Below are 13792 nucleotides of genomic sequence, written 5' to 3'. Positions count from 1 at the left end.
TAATACAAGCACAACAGAAAATTAACATTTTTGTTTATGCGCCAACATTATTGCACAAGGCTTTTCTAATCATCAATTAGTCTTTCAACACCGTTAGCTAACACAATGTAGCATTAGAACACAGGAGTGATGGTTGCTGGAAATGTTCCTCTGTACCTCTATGGAAATATTCAAAGAAAAAAAAATCGGCCTTTATCAGCTAGAATAGTCATTTACCACATTAGCAATGTCTAGACAGCATTTCTGATTAATTTAATGTTATCTTCATTGAAAAAAATTGCTTTTCTTTTAAAAATAAGGACATTCCTAAGTGACCCCAAACCTTTGAACAGTAGTGTACCTTTTCTTAAAAATGTGCTCAAATTTTGATTCTTTTGTGTGGTTTTGCTACTCATTCCATTCCCATACAGATGTCCTGCATGTCACTGCTTTAAAATGTTAAAATGTTAGTCATAATTTCTACAAGCAGACTTCAGCTGGGAACTATGTGAACTTGAAATGAACATGAACTTTGTGATGAAGTTTACTGTCACTATTAGTAAAAGGATACCTGCATTCCAATTATGGCGTAAATGAAGAAAAGCATCGCGATTAGAAGGCAGACATAAGGAAGAGCCTGTCAGAGAAGACAGAGTGGAAGTAGTTGATTAAAAACCTGTTGTAATTACAAATTTTGCCTAAAATGATAAGGAGAAAAGGCGAACGCAAAATGTCACACCTTGAAAGACTGCACGAACGTCCACAGCAGAATACGGATGGTGTAACCCTGTCTCAGCAGCTTGATCAACCTGGCTGTTCGGAAAAGCTTCAGGAAGCTCATGTTGATGGTGTTCACCGACTGGGACAGACAGCACAAGTGGTTAGAGAGAGGGTGACACAGAGAGAGGGAGAGAGTGGCAGACAGACGGGAGCGACAGGATGTAAAAGACAGATGGCGAAATTCATCACAACATGACTTAAGTTGTGTCTGGAGGCAGGGATCGTAACACGCGAGGAGACTGGGAAAGAGTGCTGCGTTCAAAGCTGCCTATTCTTCCTTGCTTTTTTATTTTAGGGTCACAACATTGTGAAAATGAATGGTGTCTTGGCAGTGTCTTACCTGTAAATCCACAATTATCTCCGTGATGCTGCCAAGAACAGTGATAAAATCAAAAATATTCCAAGTGTCTCGAAAGTAGTTCTGCAGGAAAAAGACATTTTTTTAAATTAATTTTGTCAAACATGAACAAGTCTGTTATGAGTAGATTCAAAAATGCTGCTTCGAAGTCTTTTTTTTTTTTTTCCCACCATTTCAGCTTTTCTGCCTGCATTAATACTTACCACAAAACCAAACGCCATGATCTTGAGAATACACTCCATGGAGAAGAGGACAGTGAAGGCTGTGTTTAGGTGTTTCAGAACTGTATCGTAAGCTGTTGGGGCCGAGTGGTACTGAAGGAACACAGAGAACAGGCTAAACAATCAATCTGATGTTTAAATAACAAACCAGTTTAATTACTGCTGTTGGGAACATTTTGACAAATAGCCACCTCCACAAATATTGTATGCTTTCGTTGACGTTTTACTATATTTCACACAGTTTTAGCTATAATTTCAGTACAGTATGCAAAGACTTGAAACGTGTCTGAAACTAATAATCAATAGTTTTGTTAAAATTGAATTATTGTCAGTTAATTGCAGTCAGGTAAGTTTGTATGGAATGATTTGAAGTCACAATATCTGGTATGTGGTGAAAAGCCAAGCATTAAAGAAACCTCACGGATAAACAATACATGAACACGAGCATTCTGGAAAGAGTTGCGTGAACTCGGTGGGTTACTAGTAATCAAGGATGAACACATCAAGTTCACATGATTCCTTTCACAGGGGAGAGGAAGCCAGAATGTCAAGTTCCCTAAAGAGCTTAATGAACAATGGAAAGTTGTAACATTTGATTAATTCAGCCATACATGTTTGAATTGGAGACTTATTTTGAAGAAGAAAGTCCAGTTCTTCGAGTTCAAATTCCCAGAATTCTGAACCTGTTTTTACTGGTAGCTACTACTAATACTCCTAATACGGATTCAAAGCATATAAAGAATACCATATGAACATGTTGGCAAAGAAAAACACTTGATTTGTACCAGAGAACACCTAATTCTAACATTCAAAAAAACTGTCTTCAAACGTGGCACAAAAATCTTGCAGAGATTAAATTCGTAATTGCATATACCTGTGATATTTGTACCAGAACATCATGGTGTGTAAATAGGCTGACAACTCTGTAGTATACATCTTATTCTCTGTGTAAATGAAGAACTTTCTCCAAAATCTTTCTGAAATTTTCACAATTACCAGTCACCAGCTGGGAATTTTCTTACAACAAAACAGTCCTCATTCTCACTATAGGACACAGTAATGTAACTTCAAAAACACCCCCAGAAAAGTAGCATGTAACTTTCACCATCATGGATCTCAAGCGGTTTTCAAGCGTCTGCATGTTGATTTCAAATCTGACCACCATGAAACCAGAGGTTGCCTTGGTGTCAGGAAATCCACTGAAAATTGTTCACTCCAGTACTAAAGTTGTAGTTAATAGACACCAGCATCAGAGAACACATGTAGGAGGCGTGTATGCTGTTACCTTCATCATGAGAACAACAGTGTTGAGGGCGATCATGACGAGCACCGTGTACTCAAAAGAGGGCGACGCCACGAAGTGCCACAGTCTGTACTGGAAGGTTTGTCTGTTCTGAGGCATGTAGCGGGTCATCGGCTTGGCGCTGATGGCAAAGTCAATACAAGCCCTCTGATGGGTAGAAATTTGACAGAAAAGATGTAAAAAGCTGAAGATGAATCCTCAGTTGCATGAATAAGTGATAATTTCTGTGTGTTTCACTGCTCCACACCTCATTCTTCTCCAGACTGCACTCCTGAATCATCTTGTCACCCTGCTCCTGGAAGGTGATGATGATCAGAGCCACAAAGATGTTGACGAAGAAGAACGGGAAGACCACGAAGTACACCACGTAGAAGACGGACATCTCCATCCGGTTCCCGCGACTCGGCCCCATGTTCTCCTCTGTAACATCGGTAGAGTGCTGGAGCACCCTGAACAGACAAAGAAAATTTGGGTCCAAGTGGCATTAACAATATGTGCAGATCATCAGAAACTATATTGTGCAGCAAAAAAACGAGCTTAAAGCCTATGAGCTGTGTGTTATTTTGTAAGTAGACTCACTGAGGCCATCCTTCGCCAGTTGAGACAGTGAAAAGTGTGAGCAGGGCCCAGCACACGTTGTCGTAGTGAAACTCGTGTCGCCTCCACTCTCTCCTCTTCACCTCTTTTTTGTCTCTGCTGTAGTCGATGTAGTAACCTCTGTGGGGAATAGAACAGCCCAGCGGTGATCGTTTTACTTAATTCACAGACTAAACTAGCGGTTTTACTGAAAAGAAAGGTGTTGAAAGTTTTGTTGCAAGTAAATATTGCTCTTGTAGGATCAGCCAGTGAGTCTGAGGATCTGCAGCCAGTCAGAGAGCGGCCTGAGGGTTTGTAAAGGCAGAAAACATGCACTTTTAGGCCATTTTCTGCTGTCTGCTTACACCCAGAATCTCTGCAGTGGGAGTTATTTGTGTGAGGACTAGAATTTGTCTGTATTTTTGTTGTGCTGAAATGTTGTTGTGGATGCTAACGCCTTGCTTGAAAGTTTGTTCAAGAAGAGTTGTCATTTTGTTTCCTTCTCTCCTCTAAATTGGGTGTTTACAGAGTTTGGTTTGTATCTTTAGTTTCATCTTCGATCTTACACTTGGGGCTTTCCCTGAAGTAGACTTCAAAGGCAAAGAAACAATTAACAGCACAATTCTCCCTAAAAGCACAATATGAATATTTTACAGGACACATGAAACAATAATGCAATTCATCTGTAAACTTTGTGGAAGTGCGGGCCTATTTTGTCATCTTTGAACAGTCAAACTAGCTGTTACTCCGTGTTTTTAGTTGTTATGCACAGCTAAGTGACCCACTGGAAAACATTAATGTGTAGCTTGGCAGTCCATGTGCATTTGAGTGAGAGTGTGTCAGAGAAGTTTCAGGTTTATTGTGCACATTATATAGCTTTACAAAAAAGACTAATGTAGGAACAAACAACTGAAGTGTGAGAGCGGCTCAGATATTCACTTACTGGCATTCCTTCTCTGTATTCATGGAGCTGTCAGTGCAATAGAAAAACTTCCCCTTAAAGAGCTGCACTGCAATGACAGCAAAGATAAACATGAAGAGCTGGTAGACAATGAGAATGTTGAAGACGTTCTTCAGAGACGTGACCACACAGTCAAAAACTGCCTGTAGACGATAAAGACAAGAGGGAGACAAAGCAAATATATCAGTCCTGTAAAATGAAACTAAAAAAATAAATACTGGCTAGTGTTTGCAGATGTTTACGTCATACCTTAAGTTTTGGAAGTCTCTTGATGGTTTTAAGAGGACGCAGAACCCTCAGAACTCGGAGGGACTTTATTGTCTTGATGTCTCGACCTTTGTTGTTTCTGTTGACATTGAAGAACAGCAGTAAGACACACAGCAGAACAAAGCAGCAGTGCAAAGACATGTGGCAGACACACATTTAAAAAGGAAAAACTTAGGAAAATCAAAACATAAGCACAAGTGCATATGACAGGAAACAATGAGACATGACACTTGTTTCGAGACTGACAGATGTCAAGGGTAAAATTTTTGACAACATGAAGAGTGTCTACCACATGTGCGCACATAAAAATAACACACTCAATATTTGTTTGTCGTCTTGGGGTTTGTACCTATTTTAATCCCTCAAATCAAGTGCTTTGCTATTGCAACTAAATTTGTTCTATCATGGTTATAAAATTAAATGATATTCATTTTATTTGTCCTCATCCTTGCATCAACCTTAAATTTTAGCTGTGTGTGCATGTATTAAGGTTTAATTTTGCTTACAGACTGAGATACTTGCACAATATACAACAATGTGTTGTAGAATAATGGATTGTTTTCATTAATACTGACACAAAAATGACCAATACAAGGGAACAAATATGGTACAAAGAACTGCCTGGATTGTAGAAGTTACTAAGAAGTGAAGCCAAATTAACACTGATTTTACCCCTGATACCTGCCAGAGTCTGCAGGTTGGTGTAGAAAATGTGACAAAAAACCCCAAAAGAAATCAAGAACAAAAAAGAAAAAAAAAACTGAAGACACATAAAACTGAAGGAAATATATGAGAAGCTTATGGGAGATGTTCACATTTAGTGTGACTGAAATTTTTACCCCATCACATTCCTGGTAGCCCCAACAGTGATAAAATCCACAGGAACAACAGAGAAAAAAATCGAGGCATAAAGAGAGATACAACGTGAGCAAAGCTCAAAGGATCACAGTTATATTCACAACGGAGAAATTAACATACAGTACAGTCCTCTACAGTACACCGAAATGCACAGAAGGTTCAGTTTGTTATCCGTCACACTCATGCTGGGAAAGACAACAGAAAAAAATTCTGTAGCGGCTTTGACCATCCGTCATGACACACTTTACTCGTGTAAATTACATAAAAACCCATCTTTTCCTCTGGTTGCAGCCCCACAGTGAATGTTAAGACTGAGTTAAACACTGTACAGGACCAGACAGGCCTCCATACTTGCAGTTTCAGAGGGAAAGTTGTTTATAACAATACTGTATGCTCAGAACATTATTTGCAGCAGTGAGTCAGTTGTTAGTCATCGGCGAGCAGCACTGTATAGTGACTCACGTTAGAGCAAAGGCAATCAGAGCTCCCACCACTACAATGAAGTCCAGGATGTTCCACATGTCTCGGAAATAAGAGCCATCGTGTAGAATGAGACCCTGGTCGATCATCTGAAGGACAAACACACATCGGCATGGCCGTGTCAACACAACAGATTAAATAGACACAGGGACCAAACCCTGCCCAGAGTAAACCTCAAATTCAACTCTTTGAAAGTGGAAAATAGATGTGCTTCAGTCACTCACCTTGATGATCATTTCAAAGGTGAACACTCCAGTGAAGACATAATCAAAATATCGAAGGACCTGGATAATTGGAAAAACACGAACATTCTTTCAAGACTTTTATCTACAACTCAAGACTTCTCTGAGGGTAAATTCTCTTTCATTTAGCATCAAAGTGACACATTCACAACTACAACTACAGCTCTATAGGTGAGATAAAATGTACATTAGTCCCATTAATCCAAAGGTAATGAACTTGTTAGCCATTTCAGGATAAATCACTACATTTTTAAGCAGTGTCAAAGTGTATCTTAAGCTCCCCAACATTACTACTTAACTGAAAAAAAATACTGAAACATACAGGAAATTCTAATTCTCTATCTGACTCTGGGCCACTTGCATCATTTGACACACTAAATACATGCTGTTTGTTGTGTGAACAAGCCCAGAGATACATTAAAGGGACACTCCAGCAATTTATTGTGACACTTCAACTAAGTTGTGTGACTTGTGAGACAGATTTAAAAAACAACAGTCAAAATCAATGCAGCAGAAACCAAGATATTCTAACTTTAGTCTAGAGATGACGCCATGTAATCATTTTCATAAGCTGATCCAAACTATATGTAAACTGAGCTGGATGTGTAAAATCGGTGAGTCCCTTCAGAGTCCTTCCAGCAACCAAAAGAGACACTTTGAATGAAGAGACAATCAAACGGGGAGAGACGTCTGTTGTAATGTTAGCTTTTCCAAATATGAGAAATGACTGACAGTCGTAAGTAGTTGGTGTGGAACATTTTAATTATTACTTTGCCTGTCTCCGTTTTTCTGTCTGTGCCTCATATTATTCCAAAATACAGTGCGGATTTTACAAACGGGTTCTTATTTGGGTGCTCGTGACACGCTCCATGATAATGAGAAAAGTGAAAAGTTGTGAAAAACAAACTGCACAGCTATTTCCCAGGCAGAGCTGCTGCTAATTCTCACCGTGAATGTGCGTGAAGCCAAATGTGTCATGACACATTGCTGCTGACACAGTGTTATGTCAACTAGAGATCACAAAACCTGACAGAGTCGCACTGAGCTAAAACTTCATCAGTAGTATTTTACTATAATAAGTTAGTTTAGGTCTATTTTGAATCATTGATTTAGCCTGTTACAAATGTCGGCTGCCTTGGTGATAAATGTCTGTGACGGATCAGGTACACGCTGATGATTTGAAGCGTTAAGTCATCAGTTGTTATGGAGATGTTCCAGTCTGGCTGACTATGATCATCCTGCCTGTCTTTCAGATCTCCATACCTGCCCTGCTTCTTCAACATCAAACATGTTGAGTGCAAGAAATGGCTGTTCACTTATCACCGAATACATTTCAGACCTTGACATGTGCTATTGCTATGAGATAATCAACGTCACTTTCTTTTCTTTTTATTTTGACTTTTATTGATAGGTGCAGTGAAGAGACAGACAGGAAACGTGGGAGAAGAGTGGGGGAAAGACATGCAGCAAAGGGCCGCAAGAAGGAATTGAACCCGGGCCGCCACATCGGGGACCAGCCCCTATACGTGGTTCAGCCGCTTAACCTGTTGAGCTATACGGGCGCCCCTCAACATCACTTTCTTTATGTGAGCGATCTAAATATTTTTGACTGGTCGATGTACATCAAATTCAACAGAGCAAATTAACAGGTTGACAATGAAAGCATAATGCTGTTCTTCTTCTGTTAGCCAGCGGTTATTGTAACACCATTCTCACCCTGCAGTAATGTGAGGCCAGCATATTTCAACAGCTGTCTATAACTTTTTGAAACCAAAGATCCAAAAAGATCTTCATACTGCAAAAACTCAAAATACTACCAAGTCTATTTGTCTTGTTTGTAGTCAAAATGTTTCATCCCACTCGATTTAAGATAAATCTCTTAACAAGTGACATTTCAGCGAGATGGAGGGACTTCTTTTAAGACAATGCATCTTAAATATCTTGTTAAGTCAAACAATCTTGAAATTATCTTGTCTTGAGTTGAATTTTACAAGAAAACTCAGAATAAGTTTAATACATCTCAGATTAGGAGGTTATATGTCGCAAAAATCTACTTTACAGTGAAAACCTGCAATTTTTTTAAGCATATTTGGCTTATTTTAAGACACCTAAACTTGACACTCCTGGTAAAACATAGCTTAAAATAAGTTTGCCCAACTAATTTTAAGATCTCAATATTCTAAATATATCTTATTTCAAGAACTCTCACCAATCCATTTTTCACTTGTTCTATTGGCAGATTTTTTCACTTATTTCAAGGTAAAAGTTCCTTGAAACAAGCTTTTTTTCTTGCTTTGAGAGGGCCATTTTTTCCAGTGCACGTATGTGGCGATGAGAAACAAATGCAGCTTCAATTTACCACTGAAACTCTTGTTTGCATCCTTCACACAACTACTTCTGTCACGTTTTGTATCTACAAATGACAGCAACACTATTAACAATTTAATCTTCTAACACTAACCCCTGTTTTACTGAAAAAACAGTGAAAGCATGCAAACAGTTTGTTCATTGCACTCAACAGGTACCATAAAAGAAAAGGCAAGAAACTAACATTTTCTCTGAGTATACAAACTTACTACATAGTAAGGAACCCTCCTACTTCTGGTTCTGTTGCTGTTGCCATGTTGGTATTTTGAAATAGTCCACATCATTTGAAACATGGGGCTTTGTACTTCCAAATTACGTATGATCCGCTTTTAGAATTGGTTGATGGAATCAATTTTTACACATTTTCATGCATATTCAGGCTGCTGAGTGTTAAGTGGTCCTAAAAGAGTGTAGCTTTCCAGTACTGCCATTTGAACAACATTATAATAGAACTCTGACTGCAGGTGTTTGGATCGGTTTCAAGAGCTTTAAGCTAAAGACATCGAGTGATGATGCATCTTACAAACTCTCACTGCTCTGGAATATCTTGACACTTGCAGCATAAAACGGTTTCTTGTCGAGTGTCGCCAACCTGCTTCATTCTTTAAATTCTCGCTAATGAACGAAGCCACAAACACTTCAGGAGAGGCGTGTTTTGAGCTCACCTTGTTTCGATCTGAATTCGTGCACACGGGGTCTTCAGCCGCCAGTGCAATGCTGCTCGCCACAATCACGAGGAGGATGGTCATCTCAAAGTAGCGCAGAGTGACCACATAGTGACAAATCCTCCTGATACTGTGGTGCCATGAGGGGGAAGATATTTATTGTAGATTGATGACAGCAAAAAAAAAAAAGAAAGAAAGCACTTTTAAAAAACAGCCAAACATAATTTTGCTGCATCTGATGATGAGCGATTTAATGGATTCTTACGGGTTGGAGGCCTTGAAAATGAACATGCTGTCTGGAGCTACAGGTTTAGGAGGAATGTGGGGTTCTTCCTCCTCTGTTTCCTCCTCTTGATCGTTCGGATCAGACTGATATGCCTCCAACTCCTTACTGTTCACTAAAACCCACAAAGAAATAAAAAGAAAGTGTTTGAGCTGTGCATGGACAGCTATGACAAAGAAAGAACAACATGAGTCACCAGCACAATAGATTCAGCAAAAGCAAAAAAGACTGCAACAGTGGCTACTCTTGTTAGATGTCAGAAACACCTCCACACAGCGGTACAGTGATACTGACAATAAATCCCACTTCATGATGCAGCATGTAAGGCAGTGGGACTACAGTGAGAAGGGATTTCAGTGCTACCTGTCATTGGCGTGAGCTCCAGAAGCGGTTGCGCGGACATTTCGATGGCGACGCTGCCCTCCAGGTTGGACTTGTCACGTTTGAGGGAGACGGGGCGGTTCTCCGACTCGATGGCGCTCACGGTGTACTCTGTGGCCTCCAGAGCCGTCTCCACCGGGATGTTTTGGCACAGCGGCTCGTACTGATCTGAGTGACCGCCCTCACCCTGCTCTGACCAGCTACAGTCCAGCAGCTGTTCGCACTGAGGAGGATCGGGAATGTCGGCGCTTGACCCAGCAGCTCTGTAACAAGAAAGAAAATATTCAAAAAGTATATTTACTGTAAGATGAACTCTGCAAAAGTTGTATATATCGAACTGTACTGCATATGTACTTAGCTTGCTGTGTAATTGCACAGGTCACTTACATCTAAAATGTCACTGAATATTTTTCTCCTGCAAGATGATCCTGCCACTTAATCTCTTTAAGTTCGTATCTAAAATGTCAATGTTTTTAAACAGCTATAGGTTGGATCGTCACAAAATTTAGTACAGATTTTCGTATACAATGAGGTGAAACGTAAAAAGACCAGTCATTCCTTGAATTTTCATCTAAGGACACATCAGCTACAAAATTAAGTTTATGACTTGCGCAAATAATGACATTTCCAATTGCCAAGTTGCATATTGTGTTTAGTGCTAATCCCAAACATTAAACCTGATAAACATCAAGTGTTCTAATTGTCACTGTATGCATGTTATTGTTAGTGTGCAGCTCAAGTGTTGCTACAGACTACTAGTCTATGATTCTGAAGAAGGATAATGATACAGAATGTCCCGTGCTGCAAGTTGACAGGATTGGTTTGTTGGGCGTGCTACATATGAAACCACTGAAGTCTGGATCTGTGTGGAGTCCATCATCAGCACACTGCAGTTTTAAGGTGGAAATGCTCAGTCATGGCATTGACTGCTAACTTTACCCATGATATGCCTTCTAGTAGGTTAAAAAAAAAAAATCTTAACATATTAACACATTAACCCTCCTGCTGTCCTCATTTATGGGCACCAAAAAATATTGTTTCCTTGTCTGAAAAAAATCCCCCAAATTTCTGAAAATTTACAAAACCTTCAAGATGAAAATTCCAACAATTCCTTAAAAGTTCCCCTTAAAAGTTTTTATTTAAAAAAAAATTCCCCCAAAAATTTGGCAAAATTCTTGTAAATATTTTCAAAAAATGAATAAAAATCTTCAAAAAAATCCTAAAAATATCTAAAGTGATTACACATATATCAGTAAAACTTCTGATGTTTTTTCTAAGAATATTCACATAAGAATCAATCAAAATCCACTGAAATTTGCTGGATTTCGTTTGATTTTTTTTTTGTGAATGTTCTTAAGAAACATTTTAACTTTTCTTTTTTTTACTAAAAAATGTTCAAAGATTTTCCAAAAACATTTAAAATGTGGACATCAGAAGTTTCACTGTGAAAATATATTTATTTTCCGCATTTTCAAACTCTACAACGGGTCAATTTTGACCAACAGGACAACATGAGGATTAAAAAAAAACTTGACTTTCACGTGAGTTGAAGCTAACTGAAGCTGAAATCAGGTTTCAGCAGTCTGATTTAGAGAAATCAACCGCTGCAGACTTACATTAGCTTCAGTTAAACTACTCGTACATAAAAGGACACATCTTAGTAAGGAATCTCCTTTGAACATATATGGACAGGTAGAAAGGCTGATGAATGATTAATAACTTTTTTAGTGTCTATATGGGCATCCGAGTAATGTTTTGAGAGATCTGGGAAAGTAAACTTGTTCTTAAGCAGAGAAAAACTGCACAAACAGAGATCATAAGATATAAGACACTCTTAGAGGGACACATCCACATCGTTTCAGATGAAATGGACTTTTAGCAGCTCTGAACCTTATAAACCCTCAAGAAATCCATTTTAACAGTCTTACCTTCTACAGTCCTCCCCAACGTCTACATATGGATTGGCGATGCATGTTCCACCATCATCTTGGGCTGACCCTCCTTCTCCCTCTGCTCTCTCCTCTCTTTCATCCTTCTCCTCCCTCTCGTCCAGTATCTTCCTCTCCTGGCTGAGCGACCGTCTGGGATGCAGCACCTCATGCGGTGACTGCGTACAGTCCAGACTCTTGGCCTCAGGGCGGGCCTCACGGTGGCGGTGTCGTCTGTGCCGGGCTCCTTCCTCCGGCCCCTGACTGGACCTGAACTTTCGGGCCATCCTGTGTCTGCCTCCGCCTGTAGTCCGGTGGTTTGCGCCTCCCGTCTTCTCATCACCCAGGCTTACCAGAGGCTCCGCCGTCGGAGGCTCAGGGATGGGGATGGAGATGGACATTGGGGGCTCAGGTAGGGGCATCCCCACCGACATGGGTGACTCGGGCAGGTGAGCCGGGCTGGCCTCTGGTGAAAGGGCGGTGCTGTGGTGGGGGATGGTGGGAGTTTCCATGGTGTCCTCCGTCGGGCTGCTGAACAGCTCCTCTCTGCTCGCCATCTGACGACGCTTCCGGAGCTGGTTGGCTCTCTGCTCCCACACAGACATGTTAACTTTCCTTCTCCTCTCGCGGCGGTTGGCGAAGGCACTGGAGCCGTTAAGCGGCTGCTCATCTGCGGCGCCTGGTGCACCATCCGGATCTTCTGGGAAGGTGGGTCGCCCTCTGTGGATCGCCCGTTTCCTGTACAGGTAGGGTCTTCTTCTGCCACTAAGGACCACAACATACAATACATCAATATGAAGCAGCAGCAGGCCCACAGGTAAGGAATTGGTGACACAAGAAACATCAAGGCTAGTATCCATTCAGCATACCATTTATGTATTAAAAAAATCTTCAAATAAAATTAACGTTACAAGAAAAGGGCAAACCTTTTCTATGAATTTATAATGTTAGTTGATAAGTAACAAAAAAAATCCCATGGAAAAGTGTGCAAAAGTACAAAGACATCCAAAAACTAAAAAATACCTGAGAGGTCAGGACGAATCAAAAGCAAAAGAGTAAAACCAAACCCACAAGAACAAAAAGGGAAGGTGCAGGATTAAAGTGCAAACATCGTTAAACATCGAGAAAAAAAAAATCTCAATAATCGAGTAGGGAAACTCAAGAGAGAAATTCTGTGTGACAGATGCATACAGTTATACTCACTGGTATTCAGATTCTTTTGTTGTCCATGTGATCAATGAGTGATTATTTGAAAACAAGACATTAGTGTTTTACAACATACAGAACATCTGTTGTGACACAGAGCAAAATCTGTCCAGGAGAAACTGTAGGCTGAATTCAGCACTTTTAGGATTCAGAATCCAGATTTCAGTCGAGGGTGAACCCCCTTTTATGAAAATTAACATGAAATACTTTCCTAATTCAAATGTCTGGATTCTAATGAATTCCAAAGCTGACAGGAAGTCGTTGAACATGGCATTTTGGTCAGCGTCACATAACAAGCATATAACAAGACAACGTGATGGAGCCAGAAAAACACTGTAATACGCATCAGATCAGCATCTTGATAGCGGCAACACTTACAAGACTAACATTCAAATATGTAACGGACAAATGATACAGTCAGTGTCACAGTTAGAGAGTCAGAGAACATTAAAGGAGTCTATGCTGTTAGAAAACTAAGCTGTGTTGCACATCATGTTGCTCTTTTCTTGTCTATGTAAAAAATCTCTATAAAATGCCAGATAAAGACAAAAATGACAAGAAGGAAAAACGCCTGTATTTTAGGGGGAACATCCAACATTCCAAACTTACGGACCGGCGGCAGAAAAGCAAGTACCTTTCATACTACCAGATGCCTCCTGGGTTGTATTTTCAAACTACACCCTAGTTTTAAATGCACCAATGGGCTTCTCTAATCAGATTTTTTTTCTTTAACGAGTAAGCCCTGCAACATTTGCTGGCAAGAATTACTTAGCCCAAGCAAGTTTTTGAACTCCGCAAGTTGATTTTCTTATTCTACGAGTAGAAATAAAGACTCATCAGTCAAGAAACAATAACATTTATCTATATATAATCTTTTGGTTTGTACTGTATATAATTACGTTTTAGTTTAGTTAATGTATCCTTTTTGCAGCAGTAT

At 39.9% G+C, this 13792-nt stretch overlaps 1 protein-coding gene across 4 annotated transcripts in view; it reads right to left on the bottom strand.

Annotated features, from left to right (window-relative positions):
• LOC110958116 (voltage-dependent R-type calcium channel subunit alpha-1E-like) overlaps positions 1 to 13792 on the bottom strand; it is a 53724-nt gene that overhangs the window by 8890 nt on the left and 31042 nt on the right. For 3 of the 4 annotated variants that reach the window (XM_051952883.1, XM_051952884.1, XM_051952885.1), the window contains exons 17-32: positions 11650 to 12414; positions 9704 to 9984; positions 9323 to 9455; positions 9058 to 9187; positions 6008 to 6067; positions 5766 to 5872; positions 5285 to 5296; positions 4428 to 4524; positions 4161 to 4321; positions 3221 to 3358; positions 2889 to 3090; positions 2624 to 2788; positions 1321 to 1431; positions 1100 to 1180; positions 719 to 838; positions 551 to 616 (exon numbers count right to left, since the gene is read on the bottom strand). In XM_051952883.1, the coding sequence (XP_051808843.1) occupies positions 551 to 616; positions 719 to 838; positions 1100 to 1180; positions 1321 to 1431; positions 2624 to 2788; positions 2889 to 3090; positions 3221 to 3358; positions 4161 to 4321; positions 4428 to 4524; positions 5285 to 5296; positions 5766 to 5872; positions 6008 to 6067; positions 9058 to 9187; positions 9323 to 9455; positions 9704 to 9984; positions 11650 to 12414 (2629 nt within the window). The remainder of the gene's footprint in view (positions 1 to 550; positions 617 to 718; positions 839 to 1099; positions 1181 to 1320; positions 1432 to 2623; positions 2789 to 2888; positions 3091 to 3220; positions 3359 to 4160; positions 4322 to 4427; positions 4525 to 5284; positions 5297 to 5765; positions 5873 to 6007; positions 6068 to 9057; positions 9188 to 9322; positions 9456 to 9703; positions 9985 to 11649; positions 12415 to 13792) is intronic. The other variant, XM_051952882.1, reaches the window with a different exon arrangement.

Source organism: Acanthochromis polyacanthus, chromosome 9 (assembly GCF_021347895.1).
Source record: "Acanthochromis polyacanthus isolate Apoly-LR-REF ecotype Palm Island chromosome 9, KAUST_Apoly_ChrSc, whole genome shotgun sequence".
Classification (NCBI taxonomy): Eukaryota; Metazoa; Chordata; class Actinopteri; family Pomacentridae; genus Acanthochromis; species Acanthochromis polyacanthus.
This window is presented reverse-complemented; position numbering and strand designations above follow the sequence as displayed.